This window comes from Phasianus colchicus, chromosome 6 (assembly GCF_987193195.1).
Source record: "Phasianus colchicus chromosome 6, bPhaCol1.hap1.1, whole genome shotgun sequence".
Classification (NCBI taxonomy): domain Eukaryota; kingdom Metazoa; phylum Chordata; class Aves; order Galliformes; family Phasianidae; genus Phasianus; species Phasianus colchicus.
This window is the reverse complement of record NC_143441.1, coordinates 9,205,048-9,224,237: the sequence shown is the minus strand read 5'-3', so window position 1 is coordinate 9,224,237 and position 19,190 is coordinate 9,205,048. Positions and strand designations below refer to the sequence as shown.

At 45.0% G+C, this 19,190-nt stretch overlaps 1 protein-coding gene and 1 long non-coding RNA gene across 16 annotated transcripts in view; one reads left to right on the top strand and one right to left on the bottom strand.

Annotated features, from left to right (window-relative positions):
* CLASP2 (cytoplasmic linker associated protein 2) overlaps positions 1-3,095 on the bottom strand; it is a 138,520-nt gene extending 135,425 nt beyond the window's left edge. For 7 of the 13 annotated variants that reach the window (XM_090142374.1, XM_031590414.2, XM_090142378.1 and 4 more), the window contains exon 1: positions 2,335-3,094. In XM_090142374.1, the coding sequence (XP_089998500.1) occupies positions 2,335-2,529 (195 nt within the window). In that variant the 5' untranslated portion in view covers positions 2,530-3,094. Of the gene's footprint in view, positions 1-2,334 lie in introns of all 13 variants that reach the window. The other 6 variants (XM_090142371.1, XM_090142372.1, XM_090142376.1 and 3 more) reach the window with 1 other exon arrangement.
* On the top strand, positions 1,037-14,729 carry LOC149917407 (uncharacterized). Of its 3 annotated transcripts, none has more exons than XR_016467661.1 (3): positions 1,037-2,236; positions 8,393-8,438; positions 9,154-14,729. It is a non-coding gene; the product is annotated as an uncharacterized LOC149917407 (long non-coding RNA). The 3 variants fall into 3 exon arrangements; XR_016467660.1 differs by having other exon boundaries at positions 8,322-8,438; XR_016467659.1 differs by lacking the exon at positions 1,037-2,236 and adding an exon at positions 2,667-2,752 and having other exon boundaries at positions 8,322-8,438.
* Positions 14,730-19,190: the final 4,461 nt, after the last annotated feature.

The window sequence follows — 19,190 nt, the reverse complement described above, 5'->3', positions numbered from 1 at the left end:
AACTCTTAATGCTTTGCATCCAACTTATCTCCTCCTTAAAAAGGAAGATTACATAACTCACTTCCGTAAGTTTTTTTCTCCACTGCTCTTCACAGCCCTGGGAAAGCAGCCATTTAAAAACACAGACACAAAGACCTCTAGGTTGTAGGAAGAAAGCAAGCAGTCCCAACTACCACAAAATAAACCATGGTGCTAGAACGCAAAGCACACTATTCCCAGTCTAGCGGGCAACACTCTAGTTCTAATTAGGACCAAACTAAAGGCGTTCAAACTTGCATATCCTTTGTGCTCTCCCTGGTGTCTCTGTAAGACACTTAATCACTGATTGCATAAGACCTCTGACAGACATGCTAACTCAGCCCGCAAAGCACACCGTTACAGACAGCCTTTAACGAGGACTCAACTCCCTCTTCAGAGTACTTCTAGCGTTCCCCAGCAAACCTTCAGTACAACTCCATCCCATTTCAGCACCCATCCACACATTCTTAATTCCACCTTACTGATTTGTCAGCTACTAGAACTGGTAATTGTGCATTCCTCTTCAATGAGCTAGATGAACTCACACGTTTTCCCTAATCTGCTTTCAGAGTTCAGAACTACCAGTTTTGTTTTGCTTATTAAAGCCCCGTGAATAGTTGCCAACTTCAAGAAAGCAAAAGCACTATTTAAGTGGTAGAAATCTTGCCACAAGCTGATTCAACCCAGCTGATAACAAGTCTGTACCTGTTTATCCCACACCTATTTGTTTTTCCCCCATTTGTTACCAAGTCTGACAAAACCACCCTTCTATTCTTAATCCCTCCAGTTCCTACTCCCTTCCAGGATGCCATTTTTCAGCTACAACACAGCTCTGAACTCAAAGTCCCTGCATGTCTCATTGCCATGTGTGGTCAGTAGAACACATCGCATGCAAAAACTGAGTTTTCCATCAGTGGAAAATGACACAGCACATCCCGGGCGAGTTATCTTAGTTATTCCCTCATTACCCACACCTGTCACCTATGAGGAAATAGTGCTCCCTCTCCTAACTTCCTTGAACGTTCCCAACTTGCAGCTCCAGCTCATCAGGCTCAGCAGTTCTGATGAATAAGTCAGCCAGTATCACTGCTCAACTAACCAGCCACATCAAGCTGCAACACAGAAGATAAAAAGCAGAATTTTCTAGGTGCTGTTATATCCATTCTGGAAAAGGCATCCAACAAATGAACAAAAATACAGTAATTAAAAACAAAGATTAATCCAATATTTGTCTTGAAGACGTGCAGGAGCCAGTGGCACCCGTTTTATTATCATTCAGATCCTGAGGTTATTAACAACATTGTCGGGGGGAAGTTCTTTGCTATGAGAGTGGTGAGGTGCTGGCACAGCTGCCCAGAGAGGCTGTGGATGCCCCGTCCATGGAGGTGTTCAAGGCCAGGTTGGATGGGGCCCCGGGCAGCCTGGTCTGGTATTAAATGTGAAGGTCGTTGGCCCTGCATGTGGCAGGGGGGGTGGAGATTCATGATCCTGGAGGTCCCTTCCAACTCTGGCCATTCTATGAAAAAAAACCAGAGGTCTAACATTTCAACATAGCACAGAGCAACTCAGCTGGGCTCGGTCTCTGCAGATCCGTTCCAACACGTGTTTGTTCAAGACAAAACACGCAGGTCAAATGCAGAGCGCAGCTCCCCAGCATCCTGCTAACTTCCACCGTGAGTGAGGCAGAGATGTGGCAGCTACCACCGCACACAGGAGCACAGGAGCTGATCACGAAGCACCCAACACCTCGCGCTGCTGCAATTAACAGCCCGCGACACAACGCTCGAAAACACGACTGTGCGTACACAGGGCCACCAACGAGCGACAGAGGGGAAAAAAAAACCCACCACAACACCTCGACATCTGCTTTCCGACTCCCAGTTTCACCCCTTTAAAAGAGAAACAGCTTTAGCCGTCCTGCCGAGACAAGGAACCAGCCGGGAACCAGACAGGGAACAGCCCAAGAGCCCGCCCCGCTTTCGCGCTGCCCCGCAGCCGACGCCCTCCGTTACAGTAAGGGCTCCCAAGGGAGAAGGCAGCGCGGCGTGCCCACACTGCCGCCCGCCGACGGCCCGGGCGTTCACAGGCACACGGAAATCCCCGCCGTGGAGCCGCAGCGCCGATCGCTCCGGGCCGGCTGCCCGCCGGCGGAAACATTCCCCGACGTGACGGTCGATCGCCGGCCCTCAGCCGACAGCGAACGGACAAACAGCCCAAGGTGAGTCATCGCCGTCACTGAGATCGACTCAACTTCCCACGTACGGCAAAGCCGCCGAACGACGACGGGAACGCCGGGCGCCCCCCGGCCGGCCTCACCTTAAAGTTGCTGGAGTTGACCCAGGTCGCCAGCTCGTCGATCACTTTGTCGAGGCGCTGCTGGTCCTGCTCCACGTCGGGGGAGCGGGCGGGGTCGCCCACGTACTCCAGCAGCTCCTGGCCGACCTGCAGCCTGCGGCCCACGTCCTTCTGCTGCACCTGGGCGCAGAAATAGTCCATCCCCAGGAGCTCCATCGCGGAAGAAGTTCGCTCGGAGGGCGCCGGCGGGCCGGGGGGAGGCGGAGAGGCGGGCGGGCTCACGGCGCTCCGCGGACGGCCCCGCGCCCCGGCTGCGCGCCCGGAGCCTCCATGCGGAGCCGCCTCCGGCCCCGAGACGAAGCTTGGCGCGGGGATCCGGGCTCCTCGGGGGGCTCCCGGCCGCCTCCAACCGCCGTCGCGGAGAGCTCCCGGCCGCGGGGTAAGGAGGCCAAGGAAAGGCGGGCGGCTCGCCGCGGGCCGCTGTTACTGCGCGCAGCTCACGGAGCTGCCCCCGCGGGCGCCGCGGCGGCGAGGCCGAGCCGGACCTCACATGCTCCCTGCGCCGCGGCCTCCGGCCCCTCCCGCCTCAGCCCCCGGGCCGCGGGGCGGCTCGCAAACTTCGTCCCGGCGCCTCTCGCCGCTCTTCTCCCTCCCCGCAGCCGGGCCGGGCCGAGCCGCGCGATCCTCGCGGAGCAAAACGGCTCCCGCCCCGCCGTCCCGTGGAAGTTGCGTCCCCCGCCCCGGCCGGCGCCAGCCAGACCGGGCGTGGCCTGCCCCGAGCCCGCCCTCTCAGCGCATCCCTCCTCTCGCGCCTCGCTCTGCGGCGCTCCCGCCCCCCTGCGGGCCGAGCCCTGCGGAAGGACGCGCGTGCGCGGCGCCGCTGCCCCGCAGAGCGGCGGCCGAGGGGGCGGCGGCCGGGAGGCGGCGGGGCGGCTCGCGCGGGTGGGCGAGCGGCGCTACGGCGGGCGGAGAGCCCCGCCGCGGAGAGCGGGAAGCGGGCGGAGGGGGGAAGCGACGTCGTTCTCCTCCCAGCGCCGCCCCGACGAGCGCCCTGCGGCCCCTCGCCACGCCCTCTGCCGTGGCGTGAGGTGGAAGAGCCCGGGGAGCCGGCTCGGTGGCCACGGCGCAGCTGAATCTGCGGCGTAATAGCCCGCCCGCGGGCCGGCTTTATTTAAAACGCAGGGCGCCGCGAGCGGGGGCCGTGACTCGGGGCTCAGACGTAGCGGTCCGAACGCCGCCGGTGCAGGAAGGGGAAAGGAAAAGGAGGTGCCGGCGCTGCCGCGTGCCGCAGGGGAGCGGACGGCGGTTCCGCTTCTCGCGCAGCCGCTGCGCTCGGACGCGGCCGTCCCGTGTGGCAGCTCCGTTAGCCGCCTCTGCGCCGTGGTAGCGGTGAGCGGGCTCGGCTCCCAAGGGCGGAAGCAGAGGACTCGGCAGCTCCTTGCAATGACGGCGAGTCTCTGTCTGCCGCCCCTCTGACTCGAGGCATCACGTTACGCTACAGTGCGAGCTGTTGGACAGGCGATGCCTTCCTCCCCGCGCTGTCACGTACTGGGTCCTTCCCCCTCTGCCACTCCAGCTGGCGTTGCCTTGACCTTGTGCAAACGCTTCAGGGAGATCGTTTTGGTTTTTTTCCTTTTACGCTGCTAGCCGTCGTGTCATGAAAGCTCCGCTTGGTTCCAGGACGAGGCAGCGGTAGCACTGCGGGTGGGTGAGGCCGCAGGAGCTCCGAGCTCCCTTCATTCGGCTGCGAGACTCGGGCAGGTTTAAACTCTCATTTACAGGAGCTGCACCTCCCAGCAGGGGAACCGCTCCTCCTGCTGCAATTTCACGGCAGTTTAAACCAAGGTAACTTGGTGCTACAGTGGTTTCGCTTGCTTCTCACAAATCCTCTTTCCGAGGAGTTCTGTGCAGTCTTTCCCACGCGCCGATGTCTGTGTGACCTTGCACAATAAGCGACCGGCACCCACAGGCGTGGGGGAAGGCATGAGCACAGGCAGCCCTTTGTTGATTCTGGTGTGAGCTGACAAATTTGGGATCCCGTCCTTGTTTGTCTGTAGGCATTAAAGTAATAAAGATGATTTAAAAGGGTATAGATACCTTTGAAATAGAAATGTATGTATTATACTTTATTATGTTTTTTTTCCCGAAAGATTATAAGCTTCTCATCTGGTTTTCACGGCTGGATTTCCCTGCACGCATATAGGGCGTGTGACTTTGGACAGAGCTAAATGCTTGTCCTGTGTGTGCAGTGCCATTTATTAAGAAAGGCTGTGGGGAAAAAAAATTGTGTATAATTATGAATTCATCTTCTTGTAAATGACCCAAGAAACTGCTGGAAATGGAAATATAAGCAGCAGAAAAATAAAAGTCTGTAGTGTCACATATATGTATATTTTTCAGCACATTAGGATCCGATTCTATGGTAATGTCAGTTTAAAAACTAAATTTCTTACTGTGAGTTTGAAAAGTAACTGCTGACCTAATAGGATTGGCTAAAGAGAAAGTAACTGAGTAGATCACACTTGGAATAACAAGAGCTGTAAACAGTTTCAGTTCAGCAGACAAACTTCCACAAAAAAAAATCCCCTAGGAAATTAAAAATTCACATTTAGTTACAGTTCAAGTTAACGTCAGTCTCTTAAGATGGAAAATCCTAAGTAAGTCAATAAATGGGGGGAATCCCATGGCACTAACTTCTCTGAATTTCCCTTGAATCAATGCAAATACACTGGTAAGGTAATCTAATGAGCTGTGAATGGCACTGAAACCGAGGGGAAGGGTAAAGTATAATAAGGTACCACTTGAAACGTTGAAAATATTTTGTCAACTCACAGATAACATCACAAAGCTATGTGAAGTGCAAAAAGCCACACTGGGATATGCAGACATTCCCCTCCACCCTCCCCCCCCAATTTCTTGTAAGCAGCACTTAGAAAACACAGGAGGAAATATTTTTTACAGCCTTGCTATAAAATCAGAGGATTGAACTACTGTATTCCATTCTATCATTGCCTGCCAGCACCACTGCCTTTATAGTGGATGGATCACCTTATTGCTGATGGCCTTTTTGCTGCTAAGTGTTGCTCGTGGCATTTGCCTTTGAAGTCCTAGCACTGAACTTTTGGTGGAGATAAAGAAAACCGTGGTCCAGTTTTTCTCTCTGCCAACAAACAGCAATTTCATTTGGCAAGTAGAGCTTCTGGGTACGCTTTTCTTTCTTTCTGGTAAGGCAGGAGCAACATTCCAGCGTCGAATCCAGAGCAGCCTCCAGATCAGACAAAAGACACGGTTCTGTCGTTAGATGTTCGCACAGAGCCCTGGTGGACTTTATTCCCAGGGATGTAGGCTTGGCTCCAAGAAGAAGGCGTTTTCACTCAAGCCAAAGATCTCCTAAAGCCTCTTATGCTCGGTTAAGGAGATTGCTTCCTTTGGAATGCAGTCTTCTTTATGATAGGCAAGCATGTGAGGGTAAATCCACTCTGGTGTATTGGTAACAATGAATAGTACTTTGCAGAGCAATTAAGCCCCATAATTGAATGCAGAATCAAAATTTCCTTCAGTCTTCTGAGTTTGGCTGGCCAGCAATGCGAGCCATTAGGGCAGGAGCTGAGGTAAATGACACTAATCCAGTCAGGCACATTCCCAACCTCAACTGCATTCCCAACCTCCCAACTGCACACCAAACCTGTTTCCACGCCTGAGCGGCACAATTATTGCATGGAATGTCCTGTTCTGAAAAGGGCAGAAGTTGTGCCTGGAAATAGGCTGGGGAGGGAGAACGTTGTGCTCTTCGTCCCTTTGGCTGATGAGGAAGTGTTTGGGAGCCCTTCTGCCCTTTCCTTTCCCAGTGGTACCTCCAGCAGGCTGAGGCCTGCACCCAGCCCCACTGCCAGCTCCCACAGTAGTACTGGCAGTCACTGCAATGGGCAGGCTGCTTTCCTGCACCAGCTTCTGACAAATCCTTCCCATACAGAAGATGTAATCCCGTCGATGAAGGAACCACAAAAATCCCTTACAAACTCCGTGATTTAAAGGTCTCTTTATTACAGGTCAGAAGCGTGGGCCTTAATGATAAAAATAGAGTGAATTTAAACATGAATCATGCAGAAAGTTCCAGTAAATTACAAATGACACTGCCTCAGCTTGCACTGGAGAAATCCATGAGAAAGTTGTTCTCCCATTCCTGCCACATTCCTCAGCAGTAGTCACAGTGCTCCTGCACCAGCTGGGCAGCTCCAGGCAGCACTGGGATGGGGCTTTGGTGCCTGTAAGTTGCACAGCAGTGTGTGCTGGTACACCCCGTGTGCTTTACGTGTTTATAGGCTGGGGATCATTAACAAAACCCAGACTTTTTTAACTCCTGACAGTGTTAATGCTGTCAGGAGGTAAAACAGTGTCGTACTGTGCCATCTGAAGCAGAAATGTGTCATTGCTTTGGTTGCTGCCCATGTTGTACAGGTATTTATTGTATATCTTTTCTTACCTTAATTGTAAAAGGATGATGTGTATCTTTTATTTATCACTGTTGATAACTTCTAAGAATGGTTTGAATTCCCCCCTCCAAGAAGAATATCAGAATAATGGAGTAATACATATATTCTGGATGTCAATTCTGGATGTCAATTCTGGATGAGGACAGTAATGGAGATCCTTCTGGTGATGTTGCAATATCTGTAGCAAGTTGGTTAAAATTAAAATATATATATATATAGTTAAAGTCCATTTTGTCACAAGGCATTACAGATATAACTGTCTGTAACTGTCAAAACTGTACTCAGTGCCTTCTAACTTTTGCTACATTTGGGCTTCTGCCACAGATGAAGTTACACATTTACTAGAGGTCGTTTTCATATACCTGTTATTAGATGGTCAAAAAGTCAAATTATTAATCCTACAGAGTATATAATAATTTTTCTGAAATATACTAAATGGATTTGATTGCAGAAATGGGTGAAGGTGTGCAGACTCATCATGCCTGATTGCCGGATTACTGCAAGGCATTAATTCATTTCTTATGGTCAAATATGTACATCTACAAACATGTAGATGCTTCAATTACATAATTAATCTCGATACATCTTTTATGAATCATTTGCTCATTTTCTTGATGTTTGTGATACAAAGAAAGAAGAATAAATTCAAAGGTCATGAAAAACAATAATAACATAGATCAAGGATACAGTGTCAGAGTTTAACCCTCAAGTAACCACTTCTCTTTTATCATGTTAGTCTGTGACATCCTCTACAATTTTTCAAAGCGCTGCTGCTTAGCTGTCCTGTGTGTCATTTTTGTACATGGTATTTATTTGTCTCTAGTGGTAGAGATACCTGACTGTCATTTGTCAGAGGGTGATTGCCTCTCTTGTCCAGCTGTTTACTTAGCTAGCCCTTGATTGATTTTGCTTTTCCATCTGTAAATCTCTGCGACACGCCTGCATTGTGTGGGACACAGTTGTGTAATGCTGCTGCATAGCAACTTTTTGGAAAAATCCATGACACAATAGCTCATCATGAGAGTTCATCAATAGAAAAGTTTCTACCTTGTTATATGTAAGAAATCGACCAAGATTTATTGAAAATACTTATAAGAGTGTTTTCAATGTAGATGCAATTCCCTTACTGCTGTTTCAACAGCAGCATGAAGGAACTGGAAAAAGATCCAAACTACTTGACTCATCTGACCTGAAAAGTGAAAACCAGGCAGCACACAGTGTTCTGCACAGCAATATCAAGGGACATGGGTATATTTTGGCCTTGGACCGCCAAAATCTCTACTGTTGCAAAACAATTGACAGCACTTTTATCATCTGTGTGAAACTTACAAGACAGTAAATGTGCCGAACTGCGTGAGGAAAAGTGGTTTTTGCTCATCCTGGTAATGCCAGCACGCCTGCAGACCGTGCACACGTCTATTCAGAGCAACCACTTCTTGCTGCTTGGAGTTAGGTGAAGGGAAAAGGAAAATATGTGTGTTGTCTTTGATTTGGCTTTTTTTTTCCTTCCTGTAGTGCAAGTCCTTGCTATCAATAGGACCAGATTCAGCCATCATTAATTACTAGAGCAATTCCTACTTTAACAGGATTGACCAAGAAAGGTTGGAGTCTGCAGGATTTTTCCTCAATAAGGTAAAGTTTTCCTTGCATACATACAATTTAATACCTGAAGTTGCATATGTATAATTTAATCTGTGGTGGTTTGAGTTCTTTTTCTCACAAGTAGTTTTATGCATTTACATTTTGGAACGAGTTTAAGCTGGCTGAAGTTTTTGGCAGTTGCCTAATTTTCATACGCTCTTCCTCCGGTCGGTGGAAAAAAACCTGTCTGGCTGCTAGAGAGCTCCCTCGTGTGGTGCATTTTCCGGAGCCTTGAGCGAGTATTCCTGGTCGGAGGCACGTAGCTGAAACTTTACCTGCCCTATCTGTTACTGATAATGCTGTGCAGAAAAGGAAAGAAGCCAAGACAGCAGTTGCTAGAAATATTTTCTCCTTGGCTGTCCGCCCTTCTCACATAGAAACTTACTAGGTTTGCACGGATGCAAATATAAATTGGTATTTGGGGCTGATACCTATAAATGATAAGAATGAAGCACTCATTTGTGTTCCAGAAAAAAAAAAAAAAAAAGCCACTTGTGGATAATTTTTTTCACTTTTTTTAACCTAAGAAGAGTGACTGACTGTCCTTGTCTATAATTGTTTGGAACCCCTTGTACCTGGGCTAGTGCTGAATGTGCAGTTTAAAGCAGATGCACTTAGCCCAGCCATCAGCAGCTCTGACCAAACGCATCCTTATGGATCTATGCCGTAGAATTATGTGCTTTTACTCAATCACTTTACATTTCAGAACTCAGGAGGAGCAAGATTGGCTTGGAAAAAGAACATCAGGACATCCTCCCTTCCCCCACATCCTGCGTTCACCTGGGAATAGATGCAGATCTGCTGCGACAGGGATTGAAGCAGCAGCCACAGAGCCTGCAAATTTCATGTGCAACGCAGTGAAGTCACGGAGATCAGCTCCTGTGGCTGCTGGGAGAGAGGCTGAGTCACGCTTTGTGCTGCCTCTGCACCCAGGGAGTGCAGAGGATGCTTCTGAGGATGCAGATGATGCGCTGCTTTCTTGTGGCTGGAGTTCAAGGCGTGCTGGTGGTTTGTCCAGAGCTAAAGTGAATCATAGTATTTTAGAATGAAATGAGGTAACAGCTGTAATTGCAGCTAGGAAAGCAGAAGTGCTATAAAGAAGGTAAAATCACTGAAAAAGTAAGGTGGATTACAGCAGAAGGAAGACAGTAGGGTTGTTTCTGTGTATATGTGCCTTGTGGGGTCTGAAATAGACTATCCAAATTAAATCTAGTCAGATCCATAGTGTTTCAAGGATCAGCAGAAAGCTTACTTCATCAAGAAAATAAAACATCTTGTCACATATCAGTATCTAGCCAAGAAACAAAACATTTATCACAAAATATACAAGTCCAAGCAACTCAAATGCAGGCACTTTTTGAAAACTGGGGTTGGATTCAGATCCTATGGACTGACCTGATAAGAATTTGGACTTGGTACTTTTTATTTTATTTTATTTTTTTAAGTTGCAGGAAGAAGTTGACATGCTTATGTGGTTTTTCAATGAAATACCAGTTAATTTAAATAACAAAAACAAATAAAAGTAATTATAGAGTCATAGCATGGTTTGGGTTGAATGGACCTTTAGATCACCTAGTTCCAACCCCCTGCTATAGGCAGGGATGCCTCCCCCTAGCCCAGGTTGCTCGAAGCCCCATCCAGCCTGGCCTTGAATCTAATCTAATTGTCAGAATGTAAATGAGAAATTGCTATATATACACATATATGTGCAAGTTATCTTAAAAACAATCACTTTCGAAGAACTGTTATAACAGCTTCTAACTGTTACTTGGCACTTGTTGAATCCATGCAGATTATTTATATAATCCCAAGTACAGTCACACAGATCCATGATAGCAGAAGTGGACTCTTTTGAATCTGCTTTAACTGAGTAACCATAGCATCTGTGTCAATTAAAAATCATATATATATATATTTTAAATAATATTGTATGACTCACAGCAGAAACATTGTCACATTCACTGCCAGTATTTAAACACAATGGCCCACCTATTTAGAATTAAATTCTTATTGAAATAAACATTTCTGCATATGGGCATTTCTGCCTGCAGATGTATCCTGTATGCTCTGGATTTTCCAGAACACGTGCCCACAGCACAAGTGTGTGTGTAAGGGTGTATCAGCTGTCGGCATGTCATCAGATAGGCAGCACTGTCTGTATCAGCACACCACACGTCCACCTTTGCAGCGAATGCCTGAACCTCCCAGTCTATTCCTTCTCACTGATCTCACGCCAGGCACTCACAGAGAATCAAAGATGGATATAAATGGCAGTGATTAGCCAGCCACCACCTATGAACAGACTTGAAGTTCATCTAGCTTACATACATGCTTCTTTTCAACACATTGGCTGATTACAAACTGGTTTACATACCAGTCTACAACCTAATCCTTTGAGAAGAAAGATTGCAAAGCCTAAGCTGAAGTAATGTCAATCGAGTGACCAACAGCTTGTTTTGTGTGATGAAACAGTGTTCTCCATTTTTAGGTCTTAGTGCTGTAATATTTATGGCGTGGGGCAGCTGGGCAGCAGACTGCCACACACAGCCTTGTGCTCTGCAGCATCTCTGAGGTTCCTGCTACTGCACGTAGGAGAACTTCTATCCCACTTCTGTCACAGAGCTACGTGGTAAAGGAGGAGTAGGAGCAGTAGAACCAGTCTATCTGAACTACTGATTTAAATTTGAGATGGACCTGAATGACAACATCTAACATTCCAACACAGAGTTTGATTTTCCACCCACAGTTCATTTTTGTTCCTTTCTGTGGTTTTGCTGTGGACCAATGTAAGGGTGAGGAGTAGCTTCAAGACTTGAGCTGTAAACTTGGGCTGAGAGTCAGAAATCCGGAAAATCCTGCTGTGATGAGGTTTAGCATCAGTTCTTACCTAAGTACAACTTCTCTTGATTGCAGTGAGCGTTGCTTACGTATGAATTTCAGAAGTATGCCCAAAAATAGGAATGAAGAACATCTTGGCAATAGCTACAATTCCTCTTATTTACTCAAGCAATCCTAGGGCATGATGACATTCTCAGAACTAGCATCCAGTTATATGTATTTTCGGGAAAGAAAAATCAAGACATTCTTCAACAGAGGATAAGAATTTATTATCCTCCCAGTCTGACTTGCCTCAAGTCAGATGAAAGGAAACAGCTTCCAGATTATCCATTTTATGAAAGCAAACTCTTCAGTAAGTCAGATTGTGCTAATGGAAAAGACTTTGGGGGAAGCTACGACATTCCTGGCATTTTGTAGCACTCCTTTCTTTTCCCTGAGCTCCTGGGAGGTTCACAAGAACTGTGCTCTCTGCGTTTCCCTGGGACAGACTAGAAGGGAAACATTTTCCCTTTTCAATGCAGTGTCAATGATATCTTGATGCTGCTTTGAGAAATGTTAACTTGAGCCCAGAGAATGAAACAGACACTCTGACTATGCCCACACCATGTTTGAGGTTATTCTATCCACGTTCACAATGCAGGGTGCTTCTAGACTATTATAGAGATGTCCATACATAGGGATACACTAAAGGCATGTCAGAAAAAGAAACCAGAAATGGGGGCACTGAAAGCACTTTTGAGTGTGCATTTGTGCAACTTTATATGCACTTAAAGAAGTGAGAGTGTGCAAACCAAAAACTATCTCCAAGGCACCATCTCAGGCACTGCAGTGTTTATATGGTTTTGTGGCCATATTCCTGGCCAGACCCCAAAGCCAATATTATTCAAGACAAAACACTTTTGCTGTCCTTACTAGCATAAGCTGTAGCCTAACAGAGGCTGTTGCAGTCAACTCCAGAGAATAATGTTGCCATGATACTGTCCCCTGTTGTTCTTCAGAAGCCACCCAAAACCTAAATTGTGCCTTCCTATGTATAGTTTTAGAGTATCTTGCAGACTCTTTAAAATGCGACAGCAAACAGACAGTTGTGGGTAAAAGCCAAAGCTAGAGTGTATGTGTAGATGTGGTGGTTGTGCTTGCTTGCCACCAACATGGCCTTTTGCTTGTTATTGTAGGCAGAAGACAGAGTCTGGATCCAGCGGGTCATCAAGATCTTGGACCTTGCAGTGCTGGCATGTGGTACTGAGGTGCTCCCTTGTGTCTTGCGGATGGTGTGGTGAGCACAGCAAACAAAGGCTAAACATCCCACCTGTGTGGTAGAATTTCTGAAGAAGTACATCACAGATGAAGGCACGCACAGATGGTGCAGGCTGCAGCACAGTCCTGTTGGCTGTTTGTTGTCCTAGCAGTGATGCTCTCGAGAACAGATCAGCCCAGGCCCTCTGACCATGTGTGCTGCTGGGCACTGCCAGCAGGATGCACTGCTGGCTTCATCGGGTTGCTCTCCCAGTGCCTGGACTATGCAGGAACAGTGGGCAGTGGAGAGTTGGAACTTTTCAGTGCATGATATGACAAAATGCTGCAGCTGTACCACAAAAGAGAGTTGCAGGTAGACTCCATAACTTCCTTGTCAAGACGTGCTCAGTGCAGGAAGAGCCAAGAACACCATTATCGTGAAAAGGTTTTTCTGAGCCATAATTGCTTCTGGTAGCCCACGTAAACAAATACTGAATCCAAACAATACTTTTCCATGAAGAAGCTCCCCCCAGTGAAACACAGCACAGACAGCATCACACAGAACTACACGGTGGTTATGTAACCTTTGCTTGAATCCAGACTGTGTTCATCGACTTCAAAATGTGTCTGCAATCTCTTTTACCAGCATACGGCTCTCGGCAGGTGTTTTGCCTGAAGAGTTATACAGCAGTGAGCTGTCTGAGAGTAATCAAGCCAAAACTCATCATATGGTTTCAGAAGAAATCTGTTCCTGATAGTTTAAATATTTTCCAGCTTTAATTAATTAAGTCGAACTGCCTTTACTCACCCCCTACTTAACATACCCCCGTTATAATTTAATTGCAGATTTACTTTCTTTCCATAACCACTAACTAGCAGTTGGTTTTATGAGCCTTGTTTTAATCCCACACTGATGAAAGTCCATTATACAATAAAATCTGACTTCATTTCAGACATCTTCTGGTCACTGCATTTTATTACACATGTCAGAGGTCATAAAACAGAGAGCTGATCCTGCAACAAGGAGAAAATCTGATACCAAATTAATGCACAAGAGCTTAGTACAGTGTAAGCTGTTGGCTCCGAGAGATGAATTTTGTCAGCCTGGCATTTGCAGTTGGTAGTAGATTTATAACATACACCACCACTCTCAGGAAATAAATCAAAAGCATGGCATGGATATTATTACTTTTAGCTTTATCTTGTGGCTACAAGAAATGAGATTCCTGTCACTTTTGTTAGTATCCTTATTTAATTAGCAATATGGATGGCAAGGGTGGAAACAACGTTTTCATGCTAATTGTTTTTAAAAGCTTTTCATTCCCTTCTGTAAATGAGTTTTTAAGATAGAAGGGGAAAAGTGCATTTTATTCTGGACAGTAACAACACCGTGGGCTGTACGTTATGGCATTAAAGCTATCTGTGTGCTGTCACCATCCACACAGTGCTGAGATGCAGAGGTTTCCAGTTTGGAAACTAATTCTGGTAGGATTACATCAGAATCTGCACTGTGCCTCAGATAAGTAACTTTTGGACCTTTCTGCCTGTCTTCATCTGTCTGCCTTCATCATGTACGTTGTTTTGGACAGAATTTTTTTATTTGCATGCACAGCACTTCAAGCAGCAGCGTCATGTCTCCTGACTGAGTATTCTCTGCAGAACAGGAATAGAAACATTGGAAAATCGAGACAATGTCAGCCAGGGGAGTTCCTCTCAGGTGTAAGAAACGTGTGGCTACCTCCATTCTGAAGTTGCCTGTTTGGTCCCTGGAAGTATTCCAGCTACACTAAGAGTTGCCCTAACTTGTATCATAATTGTTGTTTCCCATAGGACCTTTCAGCACTAAACGTGAGAAATACTGAAGAACATCTCAGCCACGCCTCTGACTGCTTTCCTGCTGGCTGGCACGCTGAAATGTCCTTAGCAAATAACTGAGGCATTGCTTCATCTGTTGGGAAGACCCTGTGTGGTGCAGGTGTTCTTGGGAACGTGACGAGAAGTAAAAGGGGAGAGACAGGGATAGCCAAGGGCCAGAATGTGTCAGTGGAATCTACCAAAGGAGAAATCCCTGCTTCTTATCTCAGGCCTGGCATGAGAGTTCCTCCAGCAAATAACTTCTGTCCTATATTTAAGAGAGGTCTATTCAAACATAATTCCTTCAATTATTGCCTATCTTTATTACAGCTAACTCTTTGCAAAGACCCTCGCAAATAGCTACAGAACAGGTATTACAGCAAATACAACCACGCTCCCAGTGTCCTTCATTGAACAAGTTAAAAGCTGGGAAAAAAAGGGACTAGACTTGATTGGGGCACCCCAAATGTGATGCTTTTTCACAACAAGTACTCTGAGTCATCACTTCAGCTTGCAGTAATTGCCCACAGTTCTCTATTCTTACAGCCTTTTCCTAAAACAACAACATTCCTATTTCCTCTTTCTCTGCATGTACTCTGGCTACCGTGCCATTCTCTGACGTGATTTATTATTCTGTGTGAGTCCATGAGAAAACAGGAGAGAAAACAAGTTGGAGCAAACTTTTTGTTTGCACATGATAAGGTACAGCGTCAGCGTGCTGCTACAAGAGTGCAAATTACTGGGTACACGTGGAGTGTTTTTGAAAAGACGTTCTGGCCAGCTAGAAGGTTTCACTTTGGTTTTTATCTTCCCACTTAACAAACAGTACATCACAAGCCCATCTCTCACCTGGCTGTTTTTTGGGAATGATGTGTATATAATTAGACTTTATGGGAGTTTTATAAGAACAGGTATGGTTAATACTGAATCACAGCATACCTGTCTGGGCAATAAAGCAGAGCGTTTAAATAATCAGCATATAAACACTCAGTAATTTTCATTCATTCAGAATGAAAATCATACTGAATCATGTACAGAGTGAAGAAAAAACTTCTTTAGCTGCTTCATCCCAGAAAATAGGTACCTCATTAATCACCGATAAATGCTGTGCCAAGCAGGTAATACTGGTAAGGCTGAAATGGAAAAAAAATGATGGTCATGAGATGGAGCAAAACACACCATGGGAGAATGAAATGGCCTGCTCTGATGACTCACATTCAGCTAACCATTCTGAGCATAACACCTCTGAGCACTGTGGAAGGCGGAGGAAGTAGATTCTAGAAATAGGCAGAGAAGTAGAGACAGAATACAGAAAACACAAGAGTGAAAGTAGGCAGAAATATGCATGTCCAAAGTTACTGGAGTTACAGAAAGGCAAAGGATTCTGCCAGTAAATAAGCAGTTGGTCTATACTTTTTACTTTGACTTCATTTGACTCCAAGGACAATTTTATGTCAGTCATCCCTAGTCACTGTCAAGTTCCTAGCTCAGTAGCTTGTAGGTAGTGAATGCTGATAAACCTGTCATGCCTGTGTGAGGAATGAAAAGTAATTAAATGTCATTTAAACAAGATATTTGAAGCAGAAGTATACTATCCTGTGTTTCCCAAATACCTTATTTGTGCATGTCAGCATCTCTCTGTCTGGAAGTCGAAGAAACAGTGTCAAGTTGTGAGGCTGACCAGTTTGGAAGGAATGCCAGGCTACAGTTTATTCCACTCAGTGCAAATAAAAGAAATGTTGCATATGCAAATCAGCTGAATGTCTGTCTGATTCCACAGTTACACAAATTTCAGTCTGCCTACATGTCAGTAGGAACTTCCATTGCCTGCAGAGGGAATGCCAGACAGACCAACCTTGGAATTGGAGAGGTAGTCGCCAGGGGTAATCTTCTGAGCTTTGCAGAGCATGATGTGCATGCTACATTCCTTACAGTAACATTTTAGGTGCTAGCATTAGTCAGGCCACATCCAGATACTTCACGCCAGGATGAATCATATATTCTGAGCAGTGAACTGGAATCTGCCCTAATTTATGTAACTTCTGCAAAGGTGTTGTTGCCTGAAGTGCACTCTCCTAATGCAAGCCAGCTTTCCCAGTGTGTCTCACACAATCCCCTTTAATGTCTGAGTCAGACTCTGTGATGTCCTATGGCTGTCCTACCATGATTAAAAGCCACATCAGTCACACTTACCTCCTTTTGTGAGGAAAAAAAACACAAATATACATGTACTGCAACAATGCCCTTGATCAAACCATCCTCCCTTTCCTCCTTCTGTGCCATTGGAGTGCACTGCTGATGCTGCATCTCATTGCCTGCTTGTACCACAAATGTCCACATACGGCCAGTAGTAGAATGATGAAATAGATCAAACCACAGATTTTGCATCTTGCATTTTGAAGTCTGCACAAGTCTCAATTTGTGTATCATTTCTCCTTTGAAAATTGCAAAGCAAGCATTTTTAGAAGGAATCCTCTTGCAGCACTGTTGGCAAATCCTGTTGCCATTTCTTTAGCCCTGGATTTTTTTGTGGCCAGACAGAACTCTGCAAATAAAGTGTCTGTACTGGCTTTTGTAACATTATATAACAGAGGAACTTTGTTCTGATTCATAACATTTGGAATGTGTAAGATAAAAGCCTGGCATTATGGGCAAGTTTAACAGTGAGATATGAGAATCTTTGCTGCTTTCAGAAGTGCATTTCCTGTGTTGTTACTAGTGGTGGCTCCTTGTAACGCTGCCAGTGTGGGTGCTAAGACATCTTGAATTGAGAAAAGGCACAACCACCTTCCTGCATGGACCATGGAACAACCACGTTCTCAGGGGCTTCTGTATTTGGTTTAGCCCTTCCTGTTTGCAAAGTCTCAAGCTGTTTTGGAGTTGTTTTCACCAAATAAGGCCTGCAGTTGTTCTTTCCATGGTGCCTTCCTGGGAGCAGTTCCTTCAATTCCCACATTAAAAGGAGAAATATTGATTTTTACAGCTCTAAAAACAGATTCTTTCTCTCATCCTTGCATTTTTACCATCCCCTCAGATGTAAAATTAGGCCTCAGTCCCTGCTGGCACATTTGAATACTGCTCCAGCAGTAGGCCTGCTCTGTCTAGCCCATCATGGCAGACACTTCCCTCTCTGAGCTTCTTTCTGCTTAACAGAATTCATCCACGCAGTGCCAAGGGCAGTGTGCCCGGGTGGGGATCCAGAGGATAGATCCATAGGAGCATGCTCCAGTAAGTCCACTTTTGGACATACCACATAGGCTCAATACACAAGGCTGCTTTGTGCAGTGATAGAGCTGCAGGTATTTGGGCTATGAGTTTCTACAGGCTCTTCTCTACTGGAAATGCCAAAAATATAATAATTCCTTGTCAGTAGAAAGGATTGCACGGCAGTGCAAACCTCCCAGTTGCCATAAAGAGACCTTAGAACCACAAAGCTGAATTTCAGTAGTGTTTTTGAGTGAACTTGGCCAAGTGAAGGTATTTCTGTTGGGATCTTATTCACCATCCTGCTTTTTCCATGTAGCAAGATGTGACCTCTCTATACTAACACACGTTATGCTGTCTAATGACTACATCCATTTCAGACCTATTTCAAGCTCTGTTAAATGATTTCTATTTGAATATATCGTGTTTCAGGATAACAAATACCCCAAATAGAAAATACTATTAAAATAAATGCTAAGTCAAAGATGACTTGTAAAGAATCTTCCTCAATTAAGGAGATTTAATTTCTTTCATACCTTCACATCCACTAAAACTCCCAGTCTTCCAATTACACATGGAGCTTTCTAGTCAAACTTTGTAGTTGTAATGTAATAAACAGGAAAAGGACATTTTCTTGCATTAAATATACAGGCAAAAACAAGATACAATTTAATTACAGAGCGTAAAACACCAACAAAGGAAAATATGAATTTCTACTTCTTTGAAGGCTACTCTGTCCTTTGATGCAAAAAAATTTTTAATGGGATTGATGGCATATTCAGAGCAAAATCTTTATAAAATGTGAAATTCAATGCTTTAAATAAAGAAAGCAATATCTTACAGTGAATAAAACAAAGTTGCTGCTTTATATAAACCCTGTATAGCAATAATTAAGAGATTCGATGTTACCCAAGAGATTCGATGTTACCCAACTATCTTTCTTCCATTTTGTTACTTCCCATCATTGACATCTTTGCACTATTTGTTAATAAGAAGTGAAGTGAAAGCACTCTGGCTTTCAGATTTGAAGGGTCAGCTTAATTAGCCAAGCTTGTGAGAGCAATTTGCAAAATTAAAAACTCTTCTTTTTCCTGTCATGAATAAAGAAACACACATTTAAGTTTTGGTTGTTTCTTACTTTAAATTGGAAACAGTAAAACTATTGTATAGTTAGGGGAAGAATATATTAGAAAAACTTATCTTTCAAGGTTATTAATACTTTATTCTTCTAACTTCTAATCTAATTAAAGATGTGATAACATTAGAATGCTATCCATCTCCTGCTGGGGGCTTCTGAAATCCTATGACAGTTCAAGGAAATGTTCATAGCAAGAATAAGTGCTGTGTAAGACAAAATTTTGTTCAAAAAGCAGATGTTTGATTTTTCATCTACTTTCTGTGCAGTATGACAGGTACTTTGTTTTCCATTCCTAGGGGTAAAAATTATTTTAAAATACATAATTTATATATGCAAAGCAGAACTAATGATGTGTTAAGCAGCAGTTCAACACTGAACAAAGGCAGAACAAGTCTTTTTCTTTCTTTCAACAAACTTTCAGAGAAAAGCTCTGAACATTTTTCAAAACACACATCATAAAGTTTGCACTGAAA